Source organism: Diuraphis noxia, unplaced genomic scaffold (genome assembly GCF_037042655.1).
Source record: "Diuraphis noxia isolate RWA-SAM2 unplaced genomic scaffold, SU_Dnox_SAM2 contig0001, whole genome shotgun sequence".
Classification (NCBI taxonomy): domain Eukaryota; kingdom Metazoa; phylum Arthropoda; class Insecta; order Hemiptera; family Aphididae; genus Diuraphis; species Diuraphis noxia.
The window spans coordinates 77930830-77956189 of record NW_028301711.1 but is presented as its reverse complement, the minus strand read 5'-3'; the positions used below and the strand labels follow the sequence as shown (position 1 = coordinate 77956189).

General features: G+C 27.0%; 4 protein-coding genes and 3 pseudogenes across 4 annotated transcripts; 5 read left to right on the top strand and 2 right to left on the bottom strand.

Annotated features, from left to right (window-relative positions):
* Positions 1 to 947: 947 nt before the first annotated feature.
* Positions 948 to 2766, bottom strand: LOC149061856 (uncharacterized). The gene is made up of 5 exons (XM_089218109.1): positions 2624 to 2766; positions 2455 to 2556; positions 2268 to 2390; positions 1179 to 1292; positions 948 to 1099 (listed from the first exon to the last, which is right to left on the bottom strand). Exons 1-5 carry the CDS (start codon positions 2625 to 2627, stop codon positions 1080 to 1082), a joined length of 363 nt encoding a protein of 120 aa, XP_089074235.1. The 5' UTR covers positions 2628 to 2766; the 3' UTR covers positions 948 to 1079.
* Positions 2767 to 2785: 19 nt separating this feature from the next.
* Positions 2786 to 3161, bottom strand: LOC149061855 (uncharacterized; annotated as a pseudogene).
* Positions 3162 to 9530: 6369 nt separating this feature from the next.
* On the top strand, positions 9531 to 10253 carry LOC149061854 (uncharacterized; the record flags this gene model as incomplete). Its single annotated transcript, XM_089221219.1, has 1 exon — positions 9531 to 10253. A coding segment is annotated over one exon (723 nt), but the record flags the coding sequence as incomplete, so codon positions are not given.
* A 1216-nt stretch (positions 10254 to 11469) lies between these two features.
* On the top strand, positions 11470 to 24877 carry LOC149061850 (uncharacterized; annotated as a pseudogene).
* LOC149061853 (uncharacterized) lies at positions 13206 to 18058 on the top strand. The gene is made up of 9 exons (XM_089221214.1): positions 13206 to 13841; positions 13911 to 14114; positions 15152 to 15494; positions 15565 to 15762; positions 16200 to 16402; positions 16482 to 16627; positions 17347 to 17583; positions 17680 to 17862; positions 17964 to 18058. The coding sequence occupies exons 1-9, from the start codon at positions 13780 to 13782 to the stop codon at positions 18056 to 18058; spliced, it is 1671 nt and encodes a 556-aa protein (XP_089077340.1). The 5' UTR covers positions 13206 to 13779.
* Positions 18082 to 18605, top strand: LOC149061852 (uncharacterized). The gene has a single exon (XM_089221210.1). The coding sequence runs from the start codon at positions 18082 to 18084 to the stop codon at positions 18400 to 18402; it is 321 nt and encodes a 106-aa protein (XP_089077336.1). The 3' UTR covers positions 18403 to 18605.
* On the top strand, positions 19275 to 22167 carry LOC149061851 (uncharacterized; annotated as a pseudogene).
* Positions 24878 to 25360: the final 483 nt, after the last annotated feature.

Sequence of the window (25360 nt, the reverse complement as noted above, 5' to 3'; positions counted from 1 at the left end):
AATATTACTAATAAAAATATCGCAACAGTTTAATTTCGGGAAAGCGCTCTTAAATTAAATCATGTATTTCCAATATTATTATTCACACTTGACGTTTAAAAGCCATATAAGGCTGCTTACCATTTAGCATTAAATATTATAACTACCAGGGTCTAAAGCGGATTTAGAAATTAAAAAAGGGAAGAGCTAGATGATAAAATTTACTTTAAGTGCATAAAAGCATAGGCATTGAGTTTAAGTTTTATTAATAAAATAATAATAATAACAAACTTAAACAAAATTATCTTTTATTGCATATAATATTATATAATTAAGTGTGCAAGAGTGAAATATTTTTAAGTACCCACAGCCTAATGTGGACTTTGGTCCTCATAGCCCCTCCCCCTTGTATTTGTGCCTGATATACTTAGTTGAATATAAGTGCTATAACTTAAGAATCCTAAAATAGCTTCAAAAGGGCTATAATCAATTACATAATAATATAGGTACTGTAACCACCGAGAATTTCAAATAAAAATAATTTACAGAAAAATAAATATATTTTCATAGAATTGTCTAGTCTTACCAAAAATAATAGCACATGATGCCAACGATGAAAATATTTTTTTCTTTTTTTGACCAACATAACTAAAAATTTGCAATAGCTCATCATCAAAAATAGTTCTTAGCATTTGTCTAATAGTAGATGCTAATGAATTTTTCACCAAACGTTTTAGACCATTAACCTGAAATCAATATTAAATATTTAAAATTGTTTAGTTATTATTAATATGTATAATATATACATATAATGGAGTTTGCATATTTGAATATGATTTAAATATAATATGTTAAAGAATAACTTACAACATTTAATCTGAATGATTTCTTAAGTAAATTGTTTTCAAATTCCCTAGGTTCATCTTCATTGCGCAATGGCAACATTGAACTATAATCATTTTCACAATTTATAGTTATTGAATCCTTTTGATTTGAAACACTCCTTTCATTTCTTAATACTACATCATTTAAAATACTATTCATTATATTTTGGTTATGCGTCAAGTTCTCAATTTCATATTTAATTTTTAAGACAACACTTAAAAATTTTTCAATGTATCTGAATTATAAATAATGTAAGTAATGATTTATATTAGAAAAGGTAAGTAGTAAATATGCATGATATTTTAGAACATTACCATTAGAATCTGATACATTTGGAAATATATTAGGAGTAATACAGTTTTGGTTTAAACTGTTTAAAGATCCACGGAATGAAGTTGTTGGAGTGTATCTACCCAAAGAGTTATTAACTGTAATATAAAAAAATATTATTACTAAATATTGATTTAATAATACAAAGCATGTAAAATATTAACACATTTATGGTTCGAAAAGATTTTGATTAATTTTATTGAAACATCTAGTGATTAAAAAGGTAAAGGCAACTGGATACCAGTCGAAATTGAGTTATAAAACTAGCAATATATTTCTTCAATCAGCCTAATATTTATGTATGGTTATAATAAACCTTTTACTCGCAGACCGGCTCATCCTATACCAAATTATATAATATATTGATGTCGTATACAGACATGGCACGGTGGTGCAGCTCATTTAGTATAAATATAATATAGTATACAAGTTTATCGTATTTTTTACCGTATCAGAGTAACTTGGTAACCAAAAAGGGCCACCTATCTCGACAAGTGGAAACATGAAGAGAGTCGGTCTATTAGTAAAATGTCTAGATATACCTAGTGAAGCGATAAGAATTCCGAAAACAAAATTTGAATTCAGCATCAAGTCATGTGATAACGGGCATGTCACTTTTTTAATATCAGTCCTTAACTTAATTTAAATTTATTGACATCATTAAAAAAAAAAACTAAACATAAATTGCAAAAGTGGCTCTCACGTACATAATATCACACTGAAGTCAAATCTGTTTTCATAATTGTTTTCTTTATACTACATTGATCGGACTGATCGAAGAAAGATAGGTAGTTTTTGTTGTACAAATTTCCAATCAGTTTTAACTGACTTGTGTGTGCGAGAGTTCCCCTGCTCTAATCTAGTGTGTCATGAATTACGTGTGGACACCCACACTATAATTATCATTTACTACTCACACAACAACACTGTGTAATGCATGTAAAACGAGACATTGCCTAAATTTGACTACTCAGAAACTGCTTGTAACCAGGAGCCTTAAGTATTATGACATAAAAGTATCATTTGTTTAATGCTGTTTGTATAAATATTATCTAAAGAAATTTTATTATTACCAGAAACCTTATGGTTGAGTGTATCTAATGCCACAGTAGTTTCAGGTTGAGTAGAATCCAACATAGTCACTTTGAACGGAGAAGAAGTAGTATGTACTATAATTGAATTTTGCTGTTTCATTTCTAAGAATTAAAAATTGTTTAAAATTTATTAAAACAATTAAAATTATTTAATTCTTATACCAACCTATAGAACCATTAGAATCTGATGATGAATAATTTTTAGAATCGAAGAAGTCCTGTGAAACTTTTAATTTATCATAATCATCATGATTTCTTGTAGGGACATCTAAATGCAAATATGTACATAAAATAAAACAAAAATTCTAAGTTATAAGTTATAACAATAACGATACCCATAGTTCTATAATCGTATGAATCATTAAGGTTTGCATCACTTATTCCAGCTACAGTACTACTTAAATGCTGTGTATGAGATTTTTGTTTATTATTATAACTAGGTATAAGAAAATCTTTTGAAAATATTAAATATAAGTATTAAATCAATTAAAAATTATTTAGACTAAGTATGAAATTGTAACTATTTTTAGTATAATAATACTTTGGCTAGAAGTAGAAGAGGTTGTATCAAATAATTTTTTTCTAACTTCTAAAGTAGGACAAGTTGAGATTATGTGTGGCCTATTTGATTTTGGGTCGTCACACACGGAACTAGACAAATCATCTAGAAAAATGTTTATTATTAATGATTAACAACATTAATTAGTGAAACAATAATAATTTTAATGACAATTACCTGTATATAATAAACCAGAAAAAATAGGAGCATCTTCCACTACAAGCTTTCATCCTTCTAGTTTTATTTTGAATATCTTCACTAGTAGAAAGATCTGATGTGTTTTCAGCCATTCTTACTTTTGATTTAGCTTCTGGGAGGCTATCTAAAATTTTTCAATATTTACTTAATCATAATGTTTATTTATACATTATATTATATTATAAGCTTATCCTATATTTTTTGATAATTATTGCAGATAGATTAGTATTTTTGCCTCACAATGCATACATAACTAAATAGAAAAAAAAAATTATAAAATTATCAATGCCTTTTTTTAAAATTCTTGAAGGAAAATAATTAAAATCGTATTTATTCACAATTGTTCTTCTGTGAATATGTTTTTTTATATCCCTATTTTCCCACGCACACATTGATTTTTTAACCCAATGGCTAGGTACTGCTTCAACAGAATTTTCTTTGACAAAATAAACAACAGTCCACATGATAATACTGTAGTGTATACTGAAAAAAAAAATGTTAACATTTGTTATCTTAAATTTGTAGGTAGGTATACTATACTAAAATACTTTTTAAGTAATAGCTTATAAACAATTTTTTTTTACTGCATATGATTTATACCTATTGGCTTAAAATGACGATGTAATATTGATAAATGATGAACATGTATAGATAAATAAGTACTTATATTAAACAATAAGCTACTAAACACATTATAACAGGTAACATATTAAATAATTAGTCATGCTTGATGCATCAATTGTTTTTGTTAGAAATTTAAAAAAAAAACTAAAATTATATCTACTAGTAGGGACCTACTTGTTTAGTAGTTATATAATTAAAAATATAAACTTAAGTATGAAGTATAACATAATATTATGCCTTATACCTACACCACATAATTTAAATATTTCTACTTTGTTTACCAACATAATATGATATGATATATATTTTATTATTATTATTAGCTAATATAACAGTAGGTATTACTTATGAAATTTTTTCAACGAGGAAAAACAAATTTATATAAATTATTATTTTAATTTAAGGCTAGCAAAAAGTTAAGTACGCATATAGAACAAATATATATATATAATACTATTGATTATAAATACTATAGATTGTTCACTGAGCGGTTTTTCGGTGGCACGATAAAAGTCGGGTAACGCTATGAGGCGCTGTAGTCGCATGGTTAGTGTGGTCGGGTAACGTTGTAATCGCTGTAGTCACGTCTGGTTGGCGAATGGCGATGGAACAGCGATTTCAGGAGAGGCACATCATTCCATAATATTGTCAATTGACTACCAGTCTATACTCTATACTATTTATTTATTTCACACTATCTCATTATGGTAATACTACAGCATATATCCTGCATGCAGAGCGTAGTTCACATTGACATAATATAAATTATATAATTTATATTATGTCAATGGTAGTTCATAGTTAGGTTCTCACTACTCTATGTATAATCCGAGATCCGCAACGCGGATTTACTGTTACAGTGATAGGGCATAATCAAAATCGACTGATCTGCATACAAAATATCCACTGCTTTAAACAATTAATATAATTAATAAATTAGTGTAATGAATATTAAGTACCTATGATAATTAATAATCCAAATAAATAAAACAATTTAGTACTGCTAGGCTAAAAAAAACAACATAAAACTAAACTTTAATTAATAGTTGGTACAAATTCATAAAATTATACACTCAAATTATTCTTATAGCTTGATGAAATGTATATCAACGTGTAATAATTGTGAAGCAGATGATAACGAATTTCTCACAATCGATGTTTTAAAAGATGTTGTTATAAATAATATAAATACTTCAAATCCTACGGACATAATAGAAACATCAAACTTTGATAGCGATCAACAAAAAAAATCTGATTCTGATTCAAGCACCCAACTATTTGAGATCCCAAACTCACTGGAAGTATCATTAGAAACATGCTCCATAATTTATTTTGCTGGCTATTTAGCCAAAAAATGCATGGACAAATTAAATTGTTCTTTTTGTGATTTAATTAAACCAAAAGAAAATGTATGTGATGAAAAAGAATTGTTACTAATGTATAAAACATATGATCATGTAGGTGCATCTCAGGGTCTAAAAGCTCCATCAGATAATTTGATAAAAGTGGTTACATTATGTTTGAACTTATTCAAAAGTAAATTTCCTGAGATAATAATGTCTGAGAAAAAAATTTTAGAACAACTTATGTCTAGTGCAGAAAAAAAAATTAATAAACACTCTTCTGTTTTAAAAAGTACTTCTTGTAAAAATCACTATATATATACATACTACACTTACTCTTTCGAACTAAAATTTACAAAGAGTGTAAATGGTTAAGTACAAATATTGAAAGGAAAGGATACCAAAATGCAGTCAAACTCCGTGTGCTTGAGCATAAATGAATGCGATTTTAGAAAATATTATATTTCTATATAGAACATTGGTACTTATTTCAATATTTTTTATTTTTGTTATTTCATTTTATTTCATACGGAGTAAACTCCATTTACAAAAAATATATATCATTTTATATAATTTATATGAATTCATTTATAGCTGAAAGTTTTAGACTATAAGCTTTTTTTTCAACTATTGATAAGTGGTTACTGGTTACTAGTATATTATTATATAACATTTATTATTTATATATTTAAATTTATATACAGTATCTATACTATTTGTTTTATGTATTTTTTATTTGTATTATACTTTTTCATTTGTAAATATTTAAAAATGTGTGTAAAAAAAGAACTAAAAATACGTCTAAATTGTTAATGATTACCTAATAGTTTACTAATTGTGTTTTGTGCATAGGTATAAAATAGATACCTATATTAAATATTTACTGGAATTTTAACTTTTGTATTTATTTACATGGCATACAGAATAGATACCTACCCTTTTTTCAAATGTTCTTAGTGCACTTTCATTTATAATTAAATTTTTACCATACGGTTAAATTTGCTATGCTTGATTTTATTTGTTGGGTCGAAAAACTTGAAAATTTAATACAAGGCTCCTCATCCTTACACATTGTTACAATATCATTTTAAAAATACTAAAAATATATTGGCAACATTTTTTATAAGTATTTAAATATCAAATTTCGACAAAATTATATAAACAGTGCAAATGGATTAATGACAATTCAAATAAAAAAAGAGAATTACAAAATGTAGACAAATTAAAAATTTTTAAAAATAAATACCTAATTGATTGGTGCTGCATACAGTACGTATACTTTTGATGATTTTAGTAATAACTTAGATAAAATGAATAGGTAGGTCTACATGACATTTTAATGAAAAATTTGTTTGATTATATTGTATACATTTTACAAGAAATCTTAAAAATTAACCTGTTATAAATAAAAATAAATGTTTATAAATACAGTATATTAATTGAACCTTGTAGTTATAAATTTTTATTATTGTTTGTATAATTATTTCTGTAAACGTGAATATATTTCAAAAAATGTTTTCATCAATCGAAAGCCATTAAAATAAAACTTTTGATTTTGTTGAGCAAACATAAGGACTTAAAACTCCATCGAATTTAATAATAAAAATTGCAACCATATCATTAACTCAAACTCTTAATAGTTTATGATTTACTAATTGTACCTAGGTATTATAGGTATATAAAATAATTACTGGAATATTAGTTATTGTTTATTTGAGTAAAATACCTACGTAAATAAATTAAGAATAGATGGGTCTCATCTTTCCAATATTTTTTAGTTTACTCTTTCTTAATTTTCTAACAGCTCTTATAATTAATAGTAAATTAGAACGCTCTAAATTAGTTTCTTTTCCCAATGTGTTAATAGACAATAGTTGAAGGTTTGATTATTAATTAATAATATAAATAATTATTGTAATGACGATCAGTGGAGAGCAAAATAAATGGTCACTCATTTCAGTGAACATCGATCGGTAACGTAAAACAAAAATAAAAATTGATGCCCGTAGACACCGCGCACACGACCAAATCATTCAAAATAAAAATAGTGATTATTTGATTATTATTAGAAGTCGGATCGGTTCGGGATCGGGAGTCGTCGACGTCATGACGACTGACGAGTGACGATAAAAACCAGTTATACCCGCACCGCGACAATCGCGGTTACGGCATTTGGAATAAAATACGAATTTATTAATATTGTTTGTTCTTATCGCCATCTATCGAGAGTTTTAATGTACGCCACCGAAAAACCGGCCAGTGAGCAATCTATAGTATTTATAATCAATGATATTACTTTTGATGTTTGACCGCACATTGAAAAAATAGGTTTCAGTATTAGATACCTATTAATTTTAAATTGTTAATCCAATTTTCATGTTTTTGTGATGTTAATGTTGATGTGAATGTACTACTTGATAGGCTATTTTATAAGTAATATAACTTTTAGTATATGCATAAAATATATTTACATTTTTTTTTTTTTACAATATTAGGTACAATTGTTTTTTTTCTTCTTTTAGTATATAACTTCAAATTATACATTAAGAAGAATGTAATAATGGAATTGCAATGCTAATTGTCATTCCAATGACAATAACATGACTTTTTTTAGATATCATTGACAGTCCAAGTATTCTTTGATAAATTTTTAACAGTGTATATTCCAAAATTAAACGACTGAATTGGTTCATCATAGAATAATCCTTTGAATTCAAATTTTCTTCCAATCAAAACTATTGAACCAGTGTCAGTTTTACAATATCATTTGTTTTAGATGCAAAATATGAATCTGCATCTTTTTTAACTTTTATTTTATAATTTTCTAAAACTAATGTATTCAATTGTGGATTTACACAACCATCTAATAAAGGTCCATTGCTATGTGGTCCTTTTAATAAACTGTTGTCACTTTGATTAATTGTATTTGAACTCAAATTAAAGTTATCGCATTCACTGAATCTTTTAACAACTTGTTCCAAAGGCTTATTAGGCTGTCTTAACATATTTTTGAGAACTTTCATATAGTTCTCAAATGGAAAAGCACTGCAATTGTCTAGGGGCCCATATTTTTTATAACCATCTACTAAATGAATTAAACCATGAATGTTTGAAGATATAAGATAGGTTTAGTAGATTATCAGCATATTGTATTAATGCACCGAGGTTGGGAGATAATAATATAATCATTGCTATATTGAGTGCCATAAAATGTTTATAACAATCTTTGGACACAATACCTTTCAGTACTTAAGGGCCAATATACAGTAGAAATGAACGAAATTCCGTGGCTTTCCAACGCAATACCTCTTGTTAAAGCTCTGGGCTTTCTGGAAAACTCACAAGGAAATTTAGACTTGAAACTCAATAATACATTTGAAATTTGCTTAATTTTTGAAGAGGGTAATCGAACATTTAAAGGCCCATTCATCCATAACAGTATAAGTTTTTTCATAGCACCAAGAGTTACCAAGTGCATATAATCGAGGGAGAAAGAAGATACCACGATTTGTAAAATGGGTTGAAAGGTCTGGTAATCCAAAATTACTGACCATGACTCTAGGAGCAGATCTACAAAAGTTATTTGGTTTGTGATCTTCATTTCGATTCAGATTGTCATAGTAAAGGCACAAAATTACTGAAACATAATGCTATTCCTACATTATGTCTACCAGTTTGTGAGTTACATTATCGCGTGAACCATATTTATGTCCAATGTTCGTGTTAAATGTTTGTGTTAATTTATCAAAAATAAGTAAGATAGGTACGGAACTTTTTTAAATGATATAAATGTACTATGTATAGATATTCGATCATAAACATTTGAAATTAGTGTAAGTAAATACATCTTTTAAATGTTAACTACTTATCTAACATTCAGCGCAATTAAGTAATTATTCAACTCTACTTGTGTTCCGGTCAATTTTGTGGTAAATTTAATTTATTAAATGTTGCTTTATTGAGTATTTGCTTTATGCTAACTGCATGATTGAATGATAATTATTATTTTTTTATTTGTTTATAATAATGAGGGCTAGTAATTAAAGATTGTTGCTTTTTATCTTATCATATATAATTTTTTATATTAAAATATATTGTTGAAATCTAATAGGTACATCTTATGGAGATGGTGATGGGTCAAATCTACTAACAAATAAATAAATATGCTAACGACATGTCTAGGCATTTTAAAATGCAATTAAAATATTTAAAATTAGGTATAATAATTAATCACAATTTTATTTTCCAGCCATGAAATATGTTTTGCCACAGTCTATAGATCCTATGAAACCAACCAACTCAGATAGTCGTTGTAAGTATTATTTATTATAAAAATTATATAAAACTTAAATATTTTATATTTTAATTGGTTTACAGGTTCAGTCATACGCAGCCAAGTTGAGCTTGTATCTACAATAGGTCATACAATATCTTTTAGTGTTGATCATATACCTTTTGTGTCGACGACTGATCGTTAATATTCTAAAGAATTTAAATGTATATCATTAATGTGTTAACTTTAAAATATCTCAAAATGCTCTTAATGGCTTATTAGGTATTTTAAAGCAACACACTTGTTTTGAATATTTGCCTAAAGATTCAAGAACAATCTTACATACTAAACCAATCAACATCTTAAACATTCACTCGGTAGAACCTGGAAACTATTACCATTTTGGCTTAGCTAATGCTATTAAAGAAAATATTCCATTAAATTTAAAAAATGCTTCAGTGATCCATATTGTTGCAGGAATAGATGGTTTGCCTTTATTTAAATCAACTGCTGAAGAATTTTGGCCAATACTTGCTTATATACAGCCAAATAGAAGTAACGTATTTCCAGTAGGGATTTACTGTGGAAATAGAAAACCCTTGGACAGCAATACATTCCTAAAGTATTTTGTAGAAGAAATAAATTTTCTGGACAACAATGGTATTGAAATTAATGGAAAAAACTTTAAAGTTATGTTGGATGTGTTATGCTGTGACGCTCCGGCTAAATCATTCATATTAAAAACTAAAGGACATGCTGGATTCTCTTCTTGTTCAAGATGTGAGCATGAAGGAGAACACTTATTGAATAGAATGTGTTTTCCATATATAACACCAGATAATCGACCATCCAAGAGAACTCATCAGAATTATATTTCTCAGTTTGATGAGGAATATCATACTGGAAATACTTCTATATTAACTACAGTACCATATTTTAACACTGTTGCAGATTTTTCATTGGATTAGCAACATTTAGTCTGCCTTGGTGTGGTTAGAAAAATTATGTATTTATGGATTAAAGGCCTATACGTTATCCATCTTGGAAAATAGAACAAATATCTACAATACTGATAGGTCTAAGAGTCAGTATACCTTGCGAAATCAATCGAAAACTAAGAAGTTTGGCTCATATAAAAAACTGGAAAGCTACTGAATTTCGTACATTTTTATTGTATTTGGGTTCTTCTGCTATCAAATCTGTTGTATTAAAGGAACACTGGAACCACTTTTTTGATTTAAGTTTAGCAATGACAATATTATTGAGTCCTGACTATGCACAATATATTAATATTGCTAAGAAACTGTTGGATAATTTTGTTAAAACCTTTGAAAAGTTGTATGGTCGTCACCTTATATCGCACAATGACCATGGATTAACGCATATATGTGATGACTATATTAAATTCGGTCCATTGGACAATTATTCAACATTTCCATTCGAGAATTACATGAGTACTCTAAAGAACATGATACGGAAGCCAGACAAGCCACTTATACAAGTTGTTAAAAGAAGTAACGAAATAAGTTTATTGAAATTAGATTCTCAAAAAGAAATACCCGTGTTTAATTTTTCTGGATTTCATAAATGTGGACCATTGATACAAAATATACAAGGATCCCAGTATACTACCTTAAAAATGAAAACATTTACTATTAAATTAAATACAGAAGCTGATAGTTGTCTTTTAACATGTAGCGGTAACATAATTAAAGTCTTCAATATAGTTAAAGATAAAAATGATGCAATATTTTTAATTTGTAAACAATTTCAAAACAAAGATATTTTATTTGATAAACCGATTAAATCTTTAGAATTAGATATTTATAATGTTAATACATTAAGTCATGAGCTCTACTGCTATCCTATAAATGAGATTAAAAAAAAAAAATGATTTTAATTCATTCTGACAGTAATGTGTTAATAGCTTTACCATTAATTCATAGTTCTTGTAATGCATAGTTAATAGTTATTAATATTTTATATTTAACGTTCATTGTTAGCAATCAAGTATAAAGATTGTTAGTTATATTTATCATTAGTTGGTTTTAATGTTAATTTAAGTTATAGTACATATTATATTCATTTATTAATACCTATTTAAACAATATATTTAATAAATTTAAAATTATTTAAAGTGTGGCAGTTTTATTATTTTAATATTTACTATATTTCAGTATAATAATGTGGTCAGTTGTAAATTTTTCTGATGACAATGGAGTTGCAGTTGTGCCATCATTTTGGGTCAAAGAAAATAAATCTGCTTGGCCAAAAAAAAACGCAAATCACTTTATAAAACAAAGATTAATACCAAATAAATATGATTTTGAGTATTTATCAATTAAAAAAAAAATGTGCAAGGACTTAGGTAATATTATAATATACAATAGTACTAAAGAATACATATTATTGCTATTGTCTATTATGTTATTAAAATAATTTTATATTTTTCAGATGATTATTTTCAGGCTAAGGTCTGAGCAAAAAAGTCTGAAAATACTTCGAATGTTTCATCTTCACCATATGAAACAGATGATGAAATCAGAAATAGGCAAAAGAAGGCAACAAAAAAAATATATAATAAAATGGCAACAATTCAAAAAAATAAGGCAATTAAAAAACCAGCATGGAGTCCAGATTCCATTAAAAGTCTAGGTAATTTTGAAAAATAAAAATATTATATATATCTACCCATTAGAATAGTAGGTACTTATTAAAATTACTGTTTGATTCTTAGGTTCATGTGGGGAAATTGAAGAGAATACTAATTGTGACAATGAGCTTAATAATCCAGATAACATACATATTGGTATGAAAATTATAATCAGTACACTGCATGTATTATTTAGTTTGTTTATAGGCCCACATGGTAGGAATGTAGGACACAACAGTGAAATAAGCTGTCTTTATTTCTTACACATAGTTGTATATATAGATTGTATAGTAAACCTGATCACTTTATTTCACTTATTGTGACAGGTCAATGTTAAAGTAGCTAGTACAACTTAATGTTTAATATAAAGCAATAGCGTAGTTAAGATTTTAAAATTTAGATTTTTTGAATTTGTAAAAAATCATATATACCACATATTTGGTTAAATTTTAAACATCTTATTATTATTTTTACAACATCAACATTCTAGACATCCTATTACTTTATTTTTTATTTTTAATCAGTACCTATACTATTTATTTATAATTATTGTTCTTTATAGATACTCCACCTTCTAGGAATAAAATTATTATTGATAAAGTATTATTCGACTGCCCCAACGAAAAAGGTCGTAACTCGATTTTTTTCAATTCCGAGTTATTACCGCCATCGGATAGCTGATTTTTTTCTGTATCCCCCACGAATACAGTCGTATCTTAATTCACCCAAAGACATTAGAAATAAAATAATTTTTATAACTCACTGAAACATTGATACCCGACGAAAACAGGGAGGGCCGTAAAAACAGGAAATTATTTTTCAGGAAAATTAATATCAGAACGCTATTTTGTATGAACGATATTTTTCATGAACACTATTCAACAAGACTTTTATTTAATGGAATTATTTTTTATCAGAATGTTATTTTTTTGGAACAATAATACCATGGAATATATTTATCAGGAAATTATTTTCTCGAAAACCGTTTACAAAGGAATGGTATATAATAGTATTATACTACACAGAATCGTACGAATCGGGACAGTTTTTTATAGTACGGTAAAAACAAAAAATTATTTTCAACGATTTGTAATTACAATTTATTAATTAAAAAATAAAGTATTTTACAGAATCGTACGAATTGGGATGATATTAAAAACAATATACCAACAAACCATGGTCGTAGTAAATAGGTTATAACCATAATACTGTTATCACTTATCAATTAGTGTTAAATTTACTGGTTTAAATTAATTTGTGTTCTAATTTTAGTTTGAACATAGGTGCAATTAGGGAGTCAAAGCCACAGACAAAATATTATTAATATTGTGTTTTAATGTAGGTATTGTTAATAAAGTTGAGAACACCGAACAATACGCTCAATTTTTGGGAATTTTATATTGGAAGTCATACGATCTGATGTCAGTAAATAGTAATATTTAAGTGTTCAAAGTTCATTACCAGAAATTATTATTTTTCTCTCGCGCAAATAAGTTTTTGCAATGTTTTACATTTGTAAGACGGAGACAACACATGCGGGTATAGCGTTCTCTTAATATACGGTCCAAAAGACCGTGTGCCTGATCGCGAAAAATCAACTATAGGTTATATTTTTAAATTGTGTTTTCCAATAATTGCTGCTGAATAGACGATATCGATAATGGATCAATAAACTATTCAATAAAGAATATTATTCAGTCCTAATATGTCTAAATAAGTACTAACCTAACCGTAACTGTAACTGCTAATATATTATATGAGTTTAGTATTTATATTTTATTCAACGTATGAAGACTTTTAGATCAAGCTTTTCGATTAATTTTGTTTGAAATTAATAAAATATGAATAAAAACGGTTTTGTATATAAAAATAATGGAGGCATCCATAAAAACAAGAGTGTTCGGTAAGTTTAAATAAAATCATCTTATTATTGTATTCAATTTTTATGATTTTATATTTTAATATTAATCAGATATTTGATCTGCAAAACCAAATATTGCAAAGGCTCTGCTAAAATGTTAGCGAATGGGACAATTGTTGAGTTGGAGAAACATACGCATGACCCTGATGACCACAATCACGAAATTTTGAAAAAAGCATTCAGGCAAATACTGAAAGACCGTTCTAAAAACGAGACAACAAGACTCCGGACCATATATGATGAAGAAATGATTAGGTAAACATGAATTTAAATATTATTTATTAGTTATATTTTTGGCATAAAATATGCAATTAAGCTCCCTGCAAGCGTTTTTTGGAATTTTTTTTTTTCAAAGTGTGTGTTATTTCATGCCTAATTTGATGGTACTTTCAAAAAAAGCCGGTCAAACTTATTTTTGGAGTTATGGTAAAAAAACTTATTCAAAAATCGTGTTTTTGAATTTAAAATTAAATGTTTGTATTTACATGTTCAAAATTTTTGTGGAATCAGAATTTTCCTAATAGTTGCGAACTTGTGTCTTGTGTACTATGCCTATAATAACATGCCTCTCGATTTTATTGAAATTTACGAGCTTTTTGGGCGAAAACGTCAAAACGTCAAGGGGATGTTTCTATAGTAGTGATTGAAAAATTGCAGTCTTGGACATTAATTGCCAAAAACAATATATTAAAATGTGATCACGGGCATTATCTTAAATTCTTAAATTATGTTTGAGAGCATATTGTTTGAACGGATATGTATGGAGACATTGTAATCGTTCTATTAATTTACCCATGCCCCCACATCAGGGTTTTTTTTATATTACTTTGTAACGTACCTCGGGTCGCCCTTGTCAACCATACGTAATTTTGGCGCGGCGACGAATATGCAAATGTTTGAAATAACTTTATAATTCAGTTTTATGTGGTTTATTAACAATAACATAAAAAGTAAGTACGATAGGCAAATTCTGATTTCACTAAAATGTCGAACATATAAATAGGTACAAACATTTCTAAAAAAAAAAAATTCTAAAAACTTAAATTTTTGGTATTTTAAATTCAAAAACGCGATTTTTTTTACTATAACTTCCAAAATAAAAGTTTGACCGGCTTTTTTTGATTGGGAGCTAAATTGCATTTGTTCTCATACTATTTATATTTATTTTCACCCCTTATATAAAGAAAAGACATAAAATAAACAAATTAAAATATTGATCTAAAATTGTAAAATTATATAAATTAAGATTAAACTTTTAAATAATAATACATATTTAAAATAAATTTTATTAGAAATGCAGCTGCTGCAACCCTATACCCCTGGCCAGTGGCTGAGATCTCGATGAGAAAAGCTAGGAGAACAACTATGCCAGTTTTACCGTCATCATTGAGTGAATTAGCAAACTTCCTAGATTTCAATGTGCAACGTTATATGTGCTGTCAACAGCCCTTCTTTCAAGATAAGGTTACAGATACACATGGGAAATGTTCAATCATTTTTGCATGTAGTACACTCATTAGAAAAATTGTTATTCTTGGTAGTAATGAGTTGCATGCTGATGCAACTTTTAAAGTTGTGCCTTCAACTCCACCAAGCCGTCAACTTTTTATTATGCATTTAATATACCAAAACCACGTGAGTTTTGTTAATTAAAGCTAACCATTTTTTAGTAACTATACATTAATAATTTCTAATATTTTATTAGTCCATACCGATTGTTTATGCTTTGATGGAATCAAAAACTGAAGAGGCATATACTATATTATTAAGCAAATGCAAAGAGTTATTTCCGTTTATAATGCCAGCAAATATAATGACTGATTTTGAATCTGGGTTGCTGAATGCTTTTAAATCTGTTTATCCAGATGCAGATCAGCATTCTTGTTTTTTCCATTATGTACAGGTATTTTAATGATAATTTAAACATGTAGTCATAATTTATTTATTTATTGAAATGCTCAGAAAAATATTTTGTTTTTGAAAATTAAATTAAAATTACATGTTGTCATTCAAAAAAGTAAAAAACTTAAAAATATAATTTTTTAATAAAAATGTTGTTTTTTAACAACTTGAAACTATGTAAAAAAATAATTTCTTAAACATTAATACATTTTGAAACAATAAGTGACAATGATAAAAAAATCACCTTGTATATTCATAATTACAATTTTTTTTTCCATATTTATTACTGGCATTTAATGGATAAATGGAAAAAAAAAATTGAATAAATAATCTATAAATAATTCATTGCCAAATGTTAAACTTCTTAATTAGATTATTTTTATTTTGTTTGTATGGTATATCTTAAACAATATTGTTTATTTTCACTTGTTATTTCAGGCACTAGTCAAAAATATCAGAACAAGAGGATTAACGCACTTTGTTAAATCTAATTTGAATGCACAATTTTGTGTGCAGATGTTTTGTGCATTGGCATTATTGCCTACAAATAAAATTGATGAAGGGTATACAGTAATTCGCCAATATGCCAGGGATAAGAACATATTCATGGATATGGCACCATTTTTTAGTTATTTTTCAAGGTGTGCCACCTATGTGTATAATAATATGTTAATAGATAAATTTTATATCTTAAATTAAATTGATGTTGTTTTGTTTTAGGTATTGGTTAAATAATCAAAATGGAGGTGAGTATTTGTTTTCAGTACACGGAATAGCAAGGCGTACCAATAATAATATTGAATCGTTTCATGGACGTCTAAAAGATAAATTTCAAGTGATGCATCCAAACCTTTGGACATTTTTGAGTAAGCATGACTAAATTCCAATTTTTAATTATGAAGTTTTTGTAAAATAATATAATTTACTCCATGAAATGTTTAGAATTTAATTAGTGCAACCTGAATTATATTAATAATACCTCTATTAATTGTTTTATTCGTCTATTTTAACCAGGGGCATCATTTGAGGGGGCCAAGGTGTGCAATGGCACCACTAACTTAAAAAATTTTAACAATTTGCCCACCATTAATACTCCAAGCGCCGTCATAATTAACTGATACATTATGTTTTCATATATAGGTAATATAAATAAAATATATATATTTTTTAAGTTTTTATATTCATTATAGGTACCTTATTTGCCTTTTTTTCCCAAATAATAGTGAAATTAGCTGGTTGCTTTAATTGCTTATAAGCTTTTAATTCTTTGAATTGATAGCTATTTAAAAGTTGCATTAGTCGTTATGAGTTTCAATTAGAATTATAAAAGGGAAGGAAAGAATATTTACATAGGTTTGCATAGGTTTCCTACATTTATATAAATAAGTTTATTTTTTTTTGATGGCCTGGTGAAATGTCAAAATTGGCCTGCCTAAAAGTTTGCACACCCAGAAAAAAAACTGAAACGACGCCCCTGATTTTAACATTAAAATATTTACTACTTTACTAATAAGAATCTAAGTTTGCATACTTTTATGAAATATGTTACCTAATATTTATTAAGTAATTTCTGTTTTGTTTATAGCACATTTAAATGAATTAAGTAAAAAATCACACATTATAATTGATCAATTGGAACAAGGGCGTTCAGTAACTCGGCCAATAAAAGTTAAATACATAGCGAATTCACAACGTATTAGAATTGCTTCATCTCAATTAGACCTAGGTATTTTAAAAGTGAATGAGTTCCTTTTCCAGTGCTGTCACACAACTGAAAGATACTTAAGAGAAGAGCTTAATTGGCAGATAAATGTGTTAGGAGGTATATTTAATTCAACAAATTTGAGAACAATGAAGGAAACTAACCTTGTTTATTACTTATTGGTATTGTAAATAATATATTATAAAATATGTATAGAAGTTACATCGGAAAATGATGACAATGACCATGATGCTATACCCATTCATCAATTGAATAATTCAACAAGCATGGATAATAATGTGACAAATGAACATATCCCTAATAACATGGTGGACAGTGATGCAACGGGAGATGAGATTTTTGTAGTTGATTTTAATAATATTTCAATTTATAGCAATGGTACAATACAAAATTAAATAGTCTTATTTTATTTATATAACTGAATTTAGTAAATATGTAATATTACATAACATAATTTTATTAAACTTTAATTTTTTTAGATTCAGATGGTTCAGAAAGGTTGAGTCACGTATCAGGCCAGCAGAAACAAGAACCACTTGTTTTTTTAGGTATAGTTTTAATATACTTATTTTAAAACATAAAACTTATATTCAAGAAATGTATTGTATTATAGACAATGAAAATGACTATGCGATTCCAGAAGATATGGACCCAATTGAAACAGAATATGTGGAAATAATAGCTGCAGAAAGGGAGGAAGACAGACAGCATTTATCATATTATGCACAATACAATCATAATGAACCATTGCAACCAAACCACCAAACTTGCATAATTTGTAACCAAGCAAGTACACATGTTATAGTGCCTTGCGGACATAAAGTTGTATGTGGAAGTGAAGAATGTTTGGCTGGAATCCAAAATAACTGTCCAATTTGTGCAGTTCCTCTCACTCTAATTATGAAAGTATATGATTAATTAAGTTAATTAAATTAAGTTGGTAGGATTTTTTTTTGTATTACAGTGACAAATTATAGTACAATTTGTATTATGATGAGATTTTCAATGTAAAGTGGTAAACATATTTATATTTGTTGCATATTTGCCACTTAGTTAATAATTATTATTTAACAATTAATAACTATTATTGTTTATTAGTTTTTAGTAAATATGATTTATATTATGTGCTATCAGTATTTAATATACTGATAATGTACAGCAGCTGTTTTTTGATTATATTTTCCCGATTAATACCATTCTGTAATAGTAATTTCCTGAGAAAATCTGTCCTGGAAAGTACAGTTCCTTCCCAATATTAATCCCAACAATTTTGTATCCCAATTTATATAATTCATTTAAATGATACTTCCCACGACTTATCATTCATTCATCAAAGTTATTCCTATATAAATTCTGTCCAGAATAGTACGGGTCCCAGTAATTATTATCCTGATTTTTACGCGGGCCCGAAAACAGCTGTATGTATAGATACGACCATGGTTTATAATCACGGTCCCGCGAATAAAGTCTTATCTATTATTTTATTTTTACGTGATAAATTAATAATAATATTATGATAATAATTTTCATGATTATAAACGAAAATTACACCTGAAGACTTTTTACTTCGAAAACAGTTTTTTTGATTAAGTGTGAGACGTGTTAATTGTTTAACTTTAGTTATAGAACACGGCTGTATTCACTGCTAAGAAATGAATAATGTAAGTACAAAATAATATTATTATCTATGATTATAAAAAGTACATAATAGTACCAATATTTTAATCCAATTATATTATTACTTATTTAAGAGTGATGATGAATCAGTCGGTTCAAGTAGTGTTCTTGACTTTTATGAGTATGGGCAAATTAGTAGCTGTGACAATCTTAGTGACTTCTACGACAGCGATCAGGATCCGGAATATACAACTCATGATAATAGATCAGTAAATTATTCAAATGATATTTTATTAGATCCTAATCATAATGTAAGTTATGATTTAAGTATAAGATACTGAATTTTGTAATTATAAGATAAAGCAAACATTTTTAAAATATATACAATAATAATATTAATATTTTTATTTATTTGTATTATGTTATCACTTTTATAAATTTTTTAATGTAAAAATATTTCTTAAGACAATATAGTAATTATTAATACTTGTCTTATTTAATTTTAATTTAAGGATGCTTCAACAGCTAATGAGTTAGTAGAAAATATTACTGAAATTAATTCAAATGTTGATCTAGATAATTATGATATTGTATTAGTTCCCAATCATGAAGTAAGTATAAATTTAAGTATGAAATAATGAACTTAGTAATTATAATGTTAAATACAAATTACAAGACAAGTAATCAATTTGTAGTAAGGTACTCATATTGAAAACCCTAGTAATTAAAACTGTAGTCAAATTGTTGACTCAAAATTTGATTATACAATAATATTTATTGTGTAATATTATATTTTAACCAATCAATAATATTATATTTTTTAATTTGTTATTAAATTAAAATATAAATTACTATTGAATAAATTGAAAATGTATTATCATTATAAAAAGTCATGAGGAAATATTATATTATAATAATATTATGGGTTTTACATTTTTTTTTTACAAACAAATTGTTAATATTTTTCATTTTGATAGTATTTTAAACTTCTACAGATTTATTGCTTCGTTTTTAAGTTTAGTAATATGCATTAAAATGAATAATTTATTATTCATAATTATTTTGATTTTATATAATTATAATATTATTAGGAACTTGATGGCTCAAGTACAATTAATAATAAAAAAAGGAAACGTTCAAATAATATTACTCCTAAAGAAAAACATACTCGTGTACGTCAGCGAAATACACCTGAATGGATAGATAATAAATCTAAAAAAATGTTAAACTTGGGTTTAGAGCACACAAACAGAAAAGGAAAAAAGATAAAATCAAAACAAATGGGTGCACCATGTAAATGCAAAAAGAAATGCTCCGAAAAAGTTAGTGAGGAAATATTTGGTGAATACTGGGGTTTAGGGGACCATTCAAGACAATGGGACTTCATTGCAAGGTATGTCAAAATATTTGATAAAAAAGTTTCAACAAACTCATCATCTTCACGCAGACAGATTTCAAAAAAATATTTTTTACCCCTTAAGAATAATGATACTCAATGTGTGTGCAAAGTTATGTTTCTGAACACACTTGCTATATCAGAAAAGGTAGTTTCTAATGTGGGGAAAAAACTAGAATTATCTCCAGCAATAACAGCTGACAAAAGAGGTACACATACAAATCGACCACATAAAATACATAGTGAAGTTATAGCTTATATCAAAAAACACATTGACATGTTCCCAGTAGTTGATTCACACTACACAAGACAAAATACTACAAAACAATACTTAGAGTCAGACCTATCAATAGCAAAAATGCATCGTTTTTACTTAGAATGGGCCCAAAAAGAAACAACTAATGTCATGGCTCAGAATGTCACTCTCAGGCAATATTCGGATGTATTTAATCAATCGTATAACCTTAGTTTTTTTAAACCTAAAAGAGATTTGTGTGACCAATGTCAACAATTTGATATAGCTAGCACAGAAGAGAAAGAGTTACAGAAGGCTATGTATGATGAACATTTAGTCAACAAGAACATTGCTAGAGATCAAAAAAATATTGATAAAGAACGATCAATTAATAACCCTGAGTTGTGTGTTGCCGTTTTTGATCTGCAAAAAGTTCTTAATACACCCCAAGGTGAAGCAAGTTCTTTTTATTATAAACGAAAATTTGCAGTTTATAATTTCACGGTATATGATATTGGTAAAAAATTAGGTTATTGCTATATGTGGAACGAGTCAGAGGCAAAAAGAGGGTCGAATGAGATAGGGACATGCTTAATGAAGTTTTTGAAGTACATGACTGATAAAGGAGAAAAAAAGAATTTTGCTTCTATTCGGATAATTGCGGTGGTCAAAACAGAAATCGTTTCATTTTTGCAATGTGGGAGTATGCAGCCTTCACCCTAAAAATTAAAATAACTCATAGATTTTTAGAAAAGGGGCATACCCAAAATGAGGGTGATAGCATGCATGCATGCATTGAAAATGCCCAAAAAGGTAAAAATATTTATGTCCCTGCTCAATGGGTAACATTAATTAGCTGTGCAAAAGTCACTGGAAAACCTTACACAGTGATTGAGTTATCAAATGAAGATTTTTTGGATTTCAAACCATTAGTCGATGACAAACTATGTAATTGGACAACAGCTCATGATGGTACCAAAATTAAATGGAATACCATAAGAGAAATAACTGTGACATTTGAAAAGCCTTTTGAAATCTGCCTAAAATATGATTTAAGTGCTTCAGACTTTGTCGAAATCGATATATCACGTCTTAAAAAACAAAGGGGAAGACATCAACATCGCTTTAAACCAATAAAAGCATATAATGGAAAGTTATGTATTGGAAAACCAAAAATTGCGGATTTGTTATCACTATGCACAATGGGACTTGTTCCATCAACATACCACGACTTCTATAAGTCTCTTGAATCAACATAACAATATTATATTATTATATTTTGTTTTAATTATTTACTATTTATTATTATAATTTTTTGAATATTATGTTGTAAAAAGTTTATTTTATTTTATTCTGTTATTAATCTCTGCTAAAAGTTATAACTTTTTTTTTATTATCATTATTTAACTATAAGTTTAATTGTTTTGTTATTAATCTGTGCTAAAAGTTATAACATTTTTTTTATTATCATTATTTAACTATAAGTTTAATTGTTTTGTTATTAATCTGTGCTAAAAGTTATAGCATTTTTTTTATTATCATTATTTAATTATGTTTAATTAAAAGTTTAATTGTTTTGTTATTAATCTATGCTAAAAGTTATAACATAATTTTTTATTATTTAATTTTGTTAAATAAAAAGTTAATAATATTGTGTGTATTGATTCCCTTAAAGAATAATAATATTATGATAAATATGTTTGTTTTCTTAATAATTAAAATTATTAAAATTCAAGTATTTCACGTCATTATTCCCAAAACATATTTTTATGTTTATTCTACTTTTTTTTATAGCTGTCCACCCACGATAAAGCTCGTAAGTATAGATACTACTTTTTTTTATATAGATACCAGGCCACGAAAAAGGTCGGAAGTATAGATACTACTTTTTTTATATAGATGCCAGGCCACGAAAAAGGTCGTAAGTATAGTTACTACTTTTTTTTTTTGCTTGTCATCCGCGAAAAAGGTCGTAAGTATAGATACTACTTTTTTTTATAAGTAGTAAGTCTTAAAAAACCCTGAAGTCATAATTTTTTTTAAAAACTGATTATTATAATAATTACGGTAACCTTCATTCTACCAGTGATGTTATTTTGGAAAATTTACGTTTAAAAATAAAATAAGAATATGAATTGCAATGCTCATTTTATTCAAACTGAAAAGTTAGAAAAAACGAGTTACGACCTTTTTCCTTGGGGCAGTCGTATTGAGCAACCAATCAGTTAAAAGACAATTAGATTTTTTTAATGAGCTATCTTTGAGCCCAGAGTTAATACCAGCTGCCGAAGTACTTAGTATGTATATAATAATACTATTGTAAAGATGATTTTTAAAAATTAAAAAACTTCTAATAATTATATCAATTATCCTTTTTTTCAGTTGCTCAAGATGATGCACAAGAAGTTATTTATACATCCTCGTCGCCCTTTAAAGTCTCCAGGATCAGTGCTACAGTTGATAACTCAGAATTAGGTATGTATAATAGTATGAAATTTACAGTTTATTACTTAATTTAATAACCATTTAGTGGTTTCATTTGGCGGCAGACTGGTGGCAAGTTGGGCATTTGCTCCTGTCTAATTTTCAAAGCAGCCCGATGGGCTATCCCCAGTTGTTTCCGTTTAATGATTATTATGTTTTATTAGCACAAAAACATGCCTATTTTATTGAGTACTAAGAAATTATTGTCACAATGATACATTTTGTAATAAATAATATATAGACCTCTTTTTTTTAACAGATTGACTACCATGAAAATTTAGACATACTTGCCAAATTGTTTATGTGACACATATATGGGTTACGCCTGATTTTTATTTTGTTTCTGTGCATCACAAAGTGTAATTCATGAAACACTAGTGACACACTGGTGGGTCACGTTTTTATTGATTTTGGAATCAATTATTTATCAGTAACATTTTAATATAATAATAAAATAAGGTTATAATAAAATCAAATTTTTCTCAAAAAATGGATAGCAAACATTATGTGACTCATATACGGGTCTCGTGGCAGTTAACCTGAGTTACCCATTTGAGCTGGTCAAACCCTCCCCCCCACCAATTGAAAACAGAAGTGACACGACTAACTATTATCTAAAAACCAAATGCATAATATTTAAAATCATTAAATATGTTAACAGACATACTGAATAAGATAAATAGAACCACATTAAACACATGGTATGAAATAAAGACTATGACCGAAAGAATAGAAAATATTGAAAAATGTATGACAAATAAGACAAATATATTTGAACTTCACGAAACAACATTGGAAGGCATTGTTCATGTATTACACAACACATACTTTGTAATTTACCATTGAAAACAGAAGAGGATCTTTCAATATTTGAAGAAAAATTAACTGATATCCAGATAAAAAAAAAATGGTAAGAGTTATTTATTATAATAATAATGAGTAATAACTAACATTTAAAGAGGTCTCTAAATCTTTTGACCTAAGTAACTTACTGGGTTTTTTGTATGGGCTATCTTTATAATTTTTTGGGGAGTTATTAAATTTGTTCAATACGGATGTACCTACTTATAAATAATTGAATTGTATTCAGGTAAAAAAATAATAATAATAACAATTTGAAAGTCAACTAAAAGAACAAATTAAAATATGATTACAGGTAGAAGAACTGTCACGGTTAGCTCGCAACAACATAGGAGGTACAGTTAGAACAATATTGAGATTTCTTTTCACTGATGAACTACTAAAGGAATTTAGTTACAAGGGACAAAAAAAAAAAAGGTGTTCTCAGTTTTGGCCACATGTTCCTTAATATTCGGTAAGAAAGATGATAACATAATATATTCTTTTATATTCAATTTCTTCTCGAAGTTTATTTTACATTTTTATCCTATGATACCAATATACCTACGTATAAATTAACCAAATATATTTTTTCAGTTTATAGTTTATTATATTTGAATGTGTTTCAGATTCAATAAATAAAATTGGAAAGTTTAAAAATTGCAATACAATTGATGTTGAAACACCAATGAAAATTTTTATTGCTGGCGCCAAATTCCGTCTCAATCAACCTTAATGTATTATATAATTAATTGTAGAATTATTAATAAAAATAAAATATTTCATTTGCTCCGTCAAATAATTTGTAAAAAATTTTTAGTAATATAATTATATATTATATAATATTTTTATTTATCAATTAGAATGTTGTGAGCCAACCTATAATAGTTGAAAAAAGTATATTTTATTGAATGTATACTTTATAATTATGCCAATAGGTATAATATTATTTTAATATTATATTATAATAAGTGAATAATTGTAGGATTGTGCTAAAAAGTAATAAGTAGAAGACTAATTGGATTATGCTTGAAGATATTAAAATTATTTGTCGTACTTGACAAATAATAAAAAAGGGGGATACTGTATATCTATTTATTTATATTAATAAAAATGATGATTGAAAATTGGTAATATACAATATATAGGTAGTCATATAGAATATAGATAATATATATTATGTAATTAAATCTACCTATGTATAATATATTATTTATATACCTGTAAGTAATAATAACCCTGTGAGTTATGTTATAAATTAATTAGGTAGTTTAGGTAAACATATTATATTTATAAATGTATGA

Bases quoted from the DNA above. Each gene is read 5' to 3' on its own strand.
- LOC149061852 (XM_089221210.1), top strand. From the start codon at position 18,082: ATGTATTGTATTATAGACAATGAAAATGACTATGCGATTCCAGAAGAT.
- LOC149061856 (XM_089218109.1), bottom strand. The intron at 2,391-2,454 runs GTTGGTATAAGA...TTTAATTCTTAG, and splicing joins AGATTCTAATGGTTCTATAG to AAATGAAACAGCAAAATTCA. The intron at 1,293-2,267 runs GTAATAATAAAA...TTTATATTACAG, and splicing joins ACTCAACCATAAGGTTTCTG to TTAATAACTCTTTGGGTAGA.
- LOC149061853 (XM_089221214.1), top strand. From the start codon at position 13,780: ATGAATAAAAACGGTTTTGTATATAAAAATAATGGAGGCATCCATAAA. The intron at 13,842-13,910 runs GTAAGTTTAAAT...AATATTAATCAG, and splicing joins CATAAAAACAAGAGTGTTCG to ATATTTGATCTGCAAAACCA. The intron at 17,863-17,963 runs GTACAATACAAA...TAATTTTTTTAG, and splicing joins TATTTCAATTTATAGCAATG to ATTCAGATGGTTCAGAAAGG.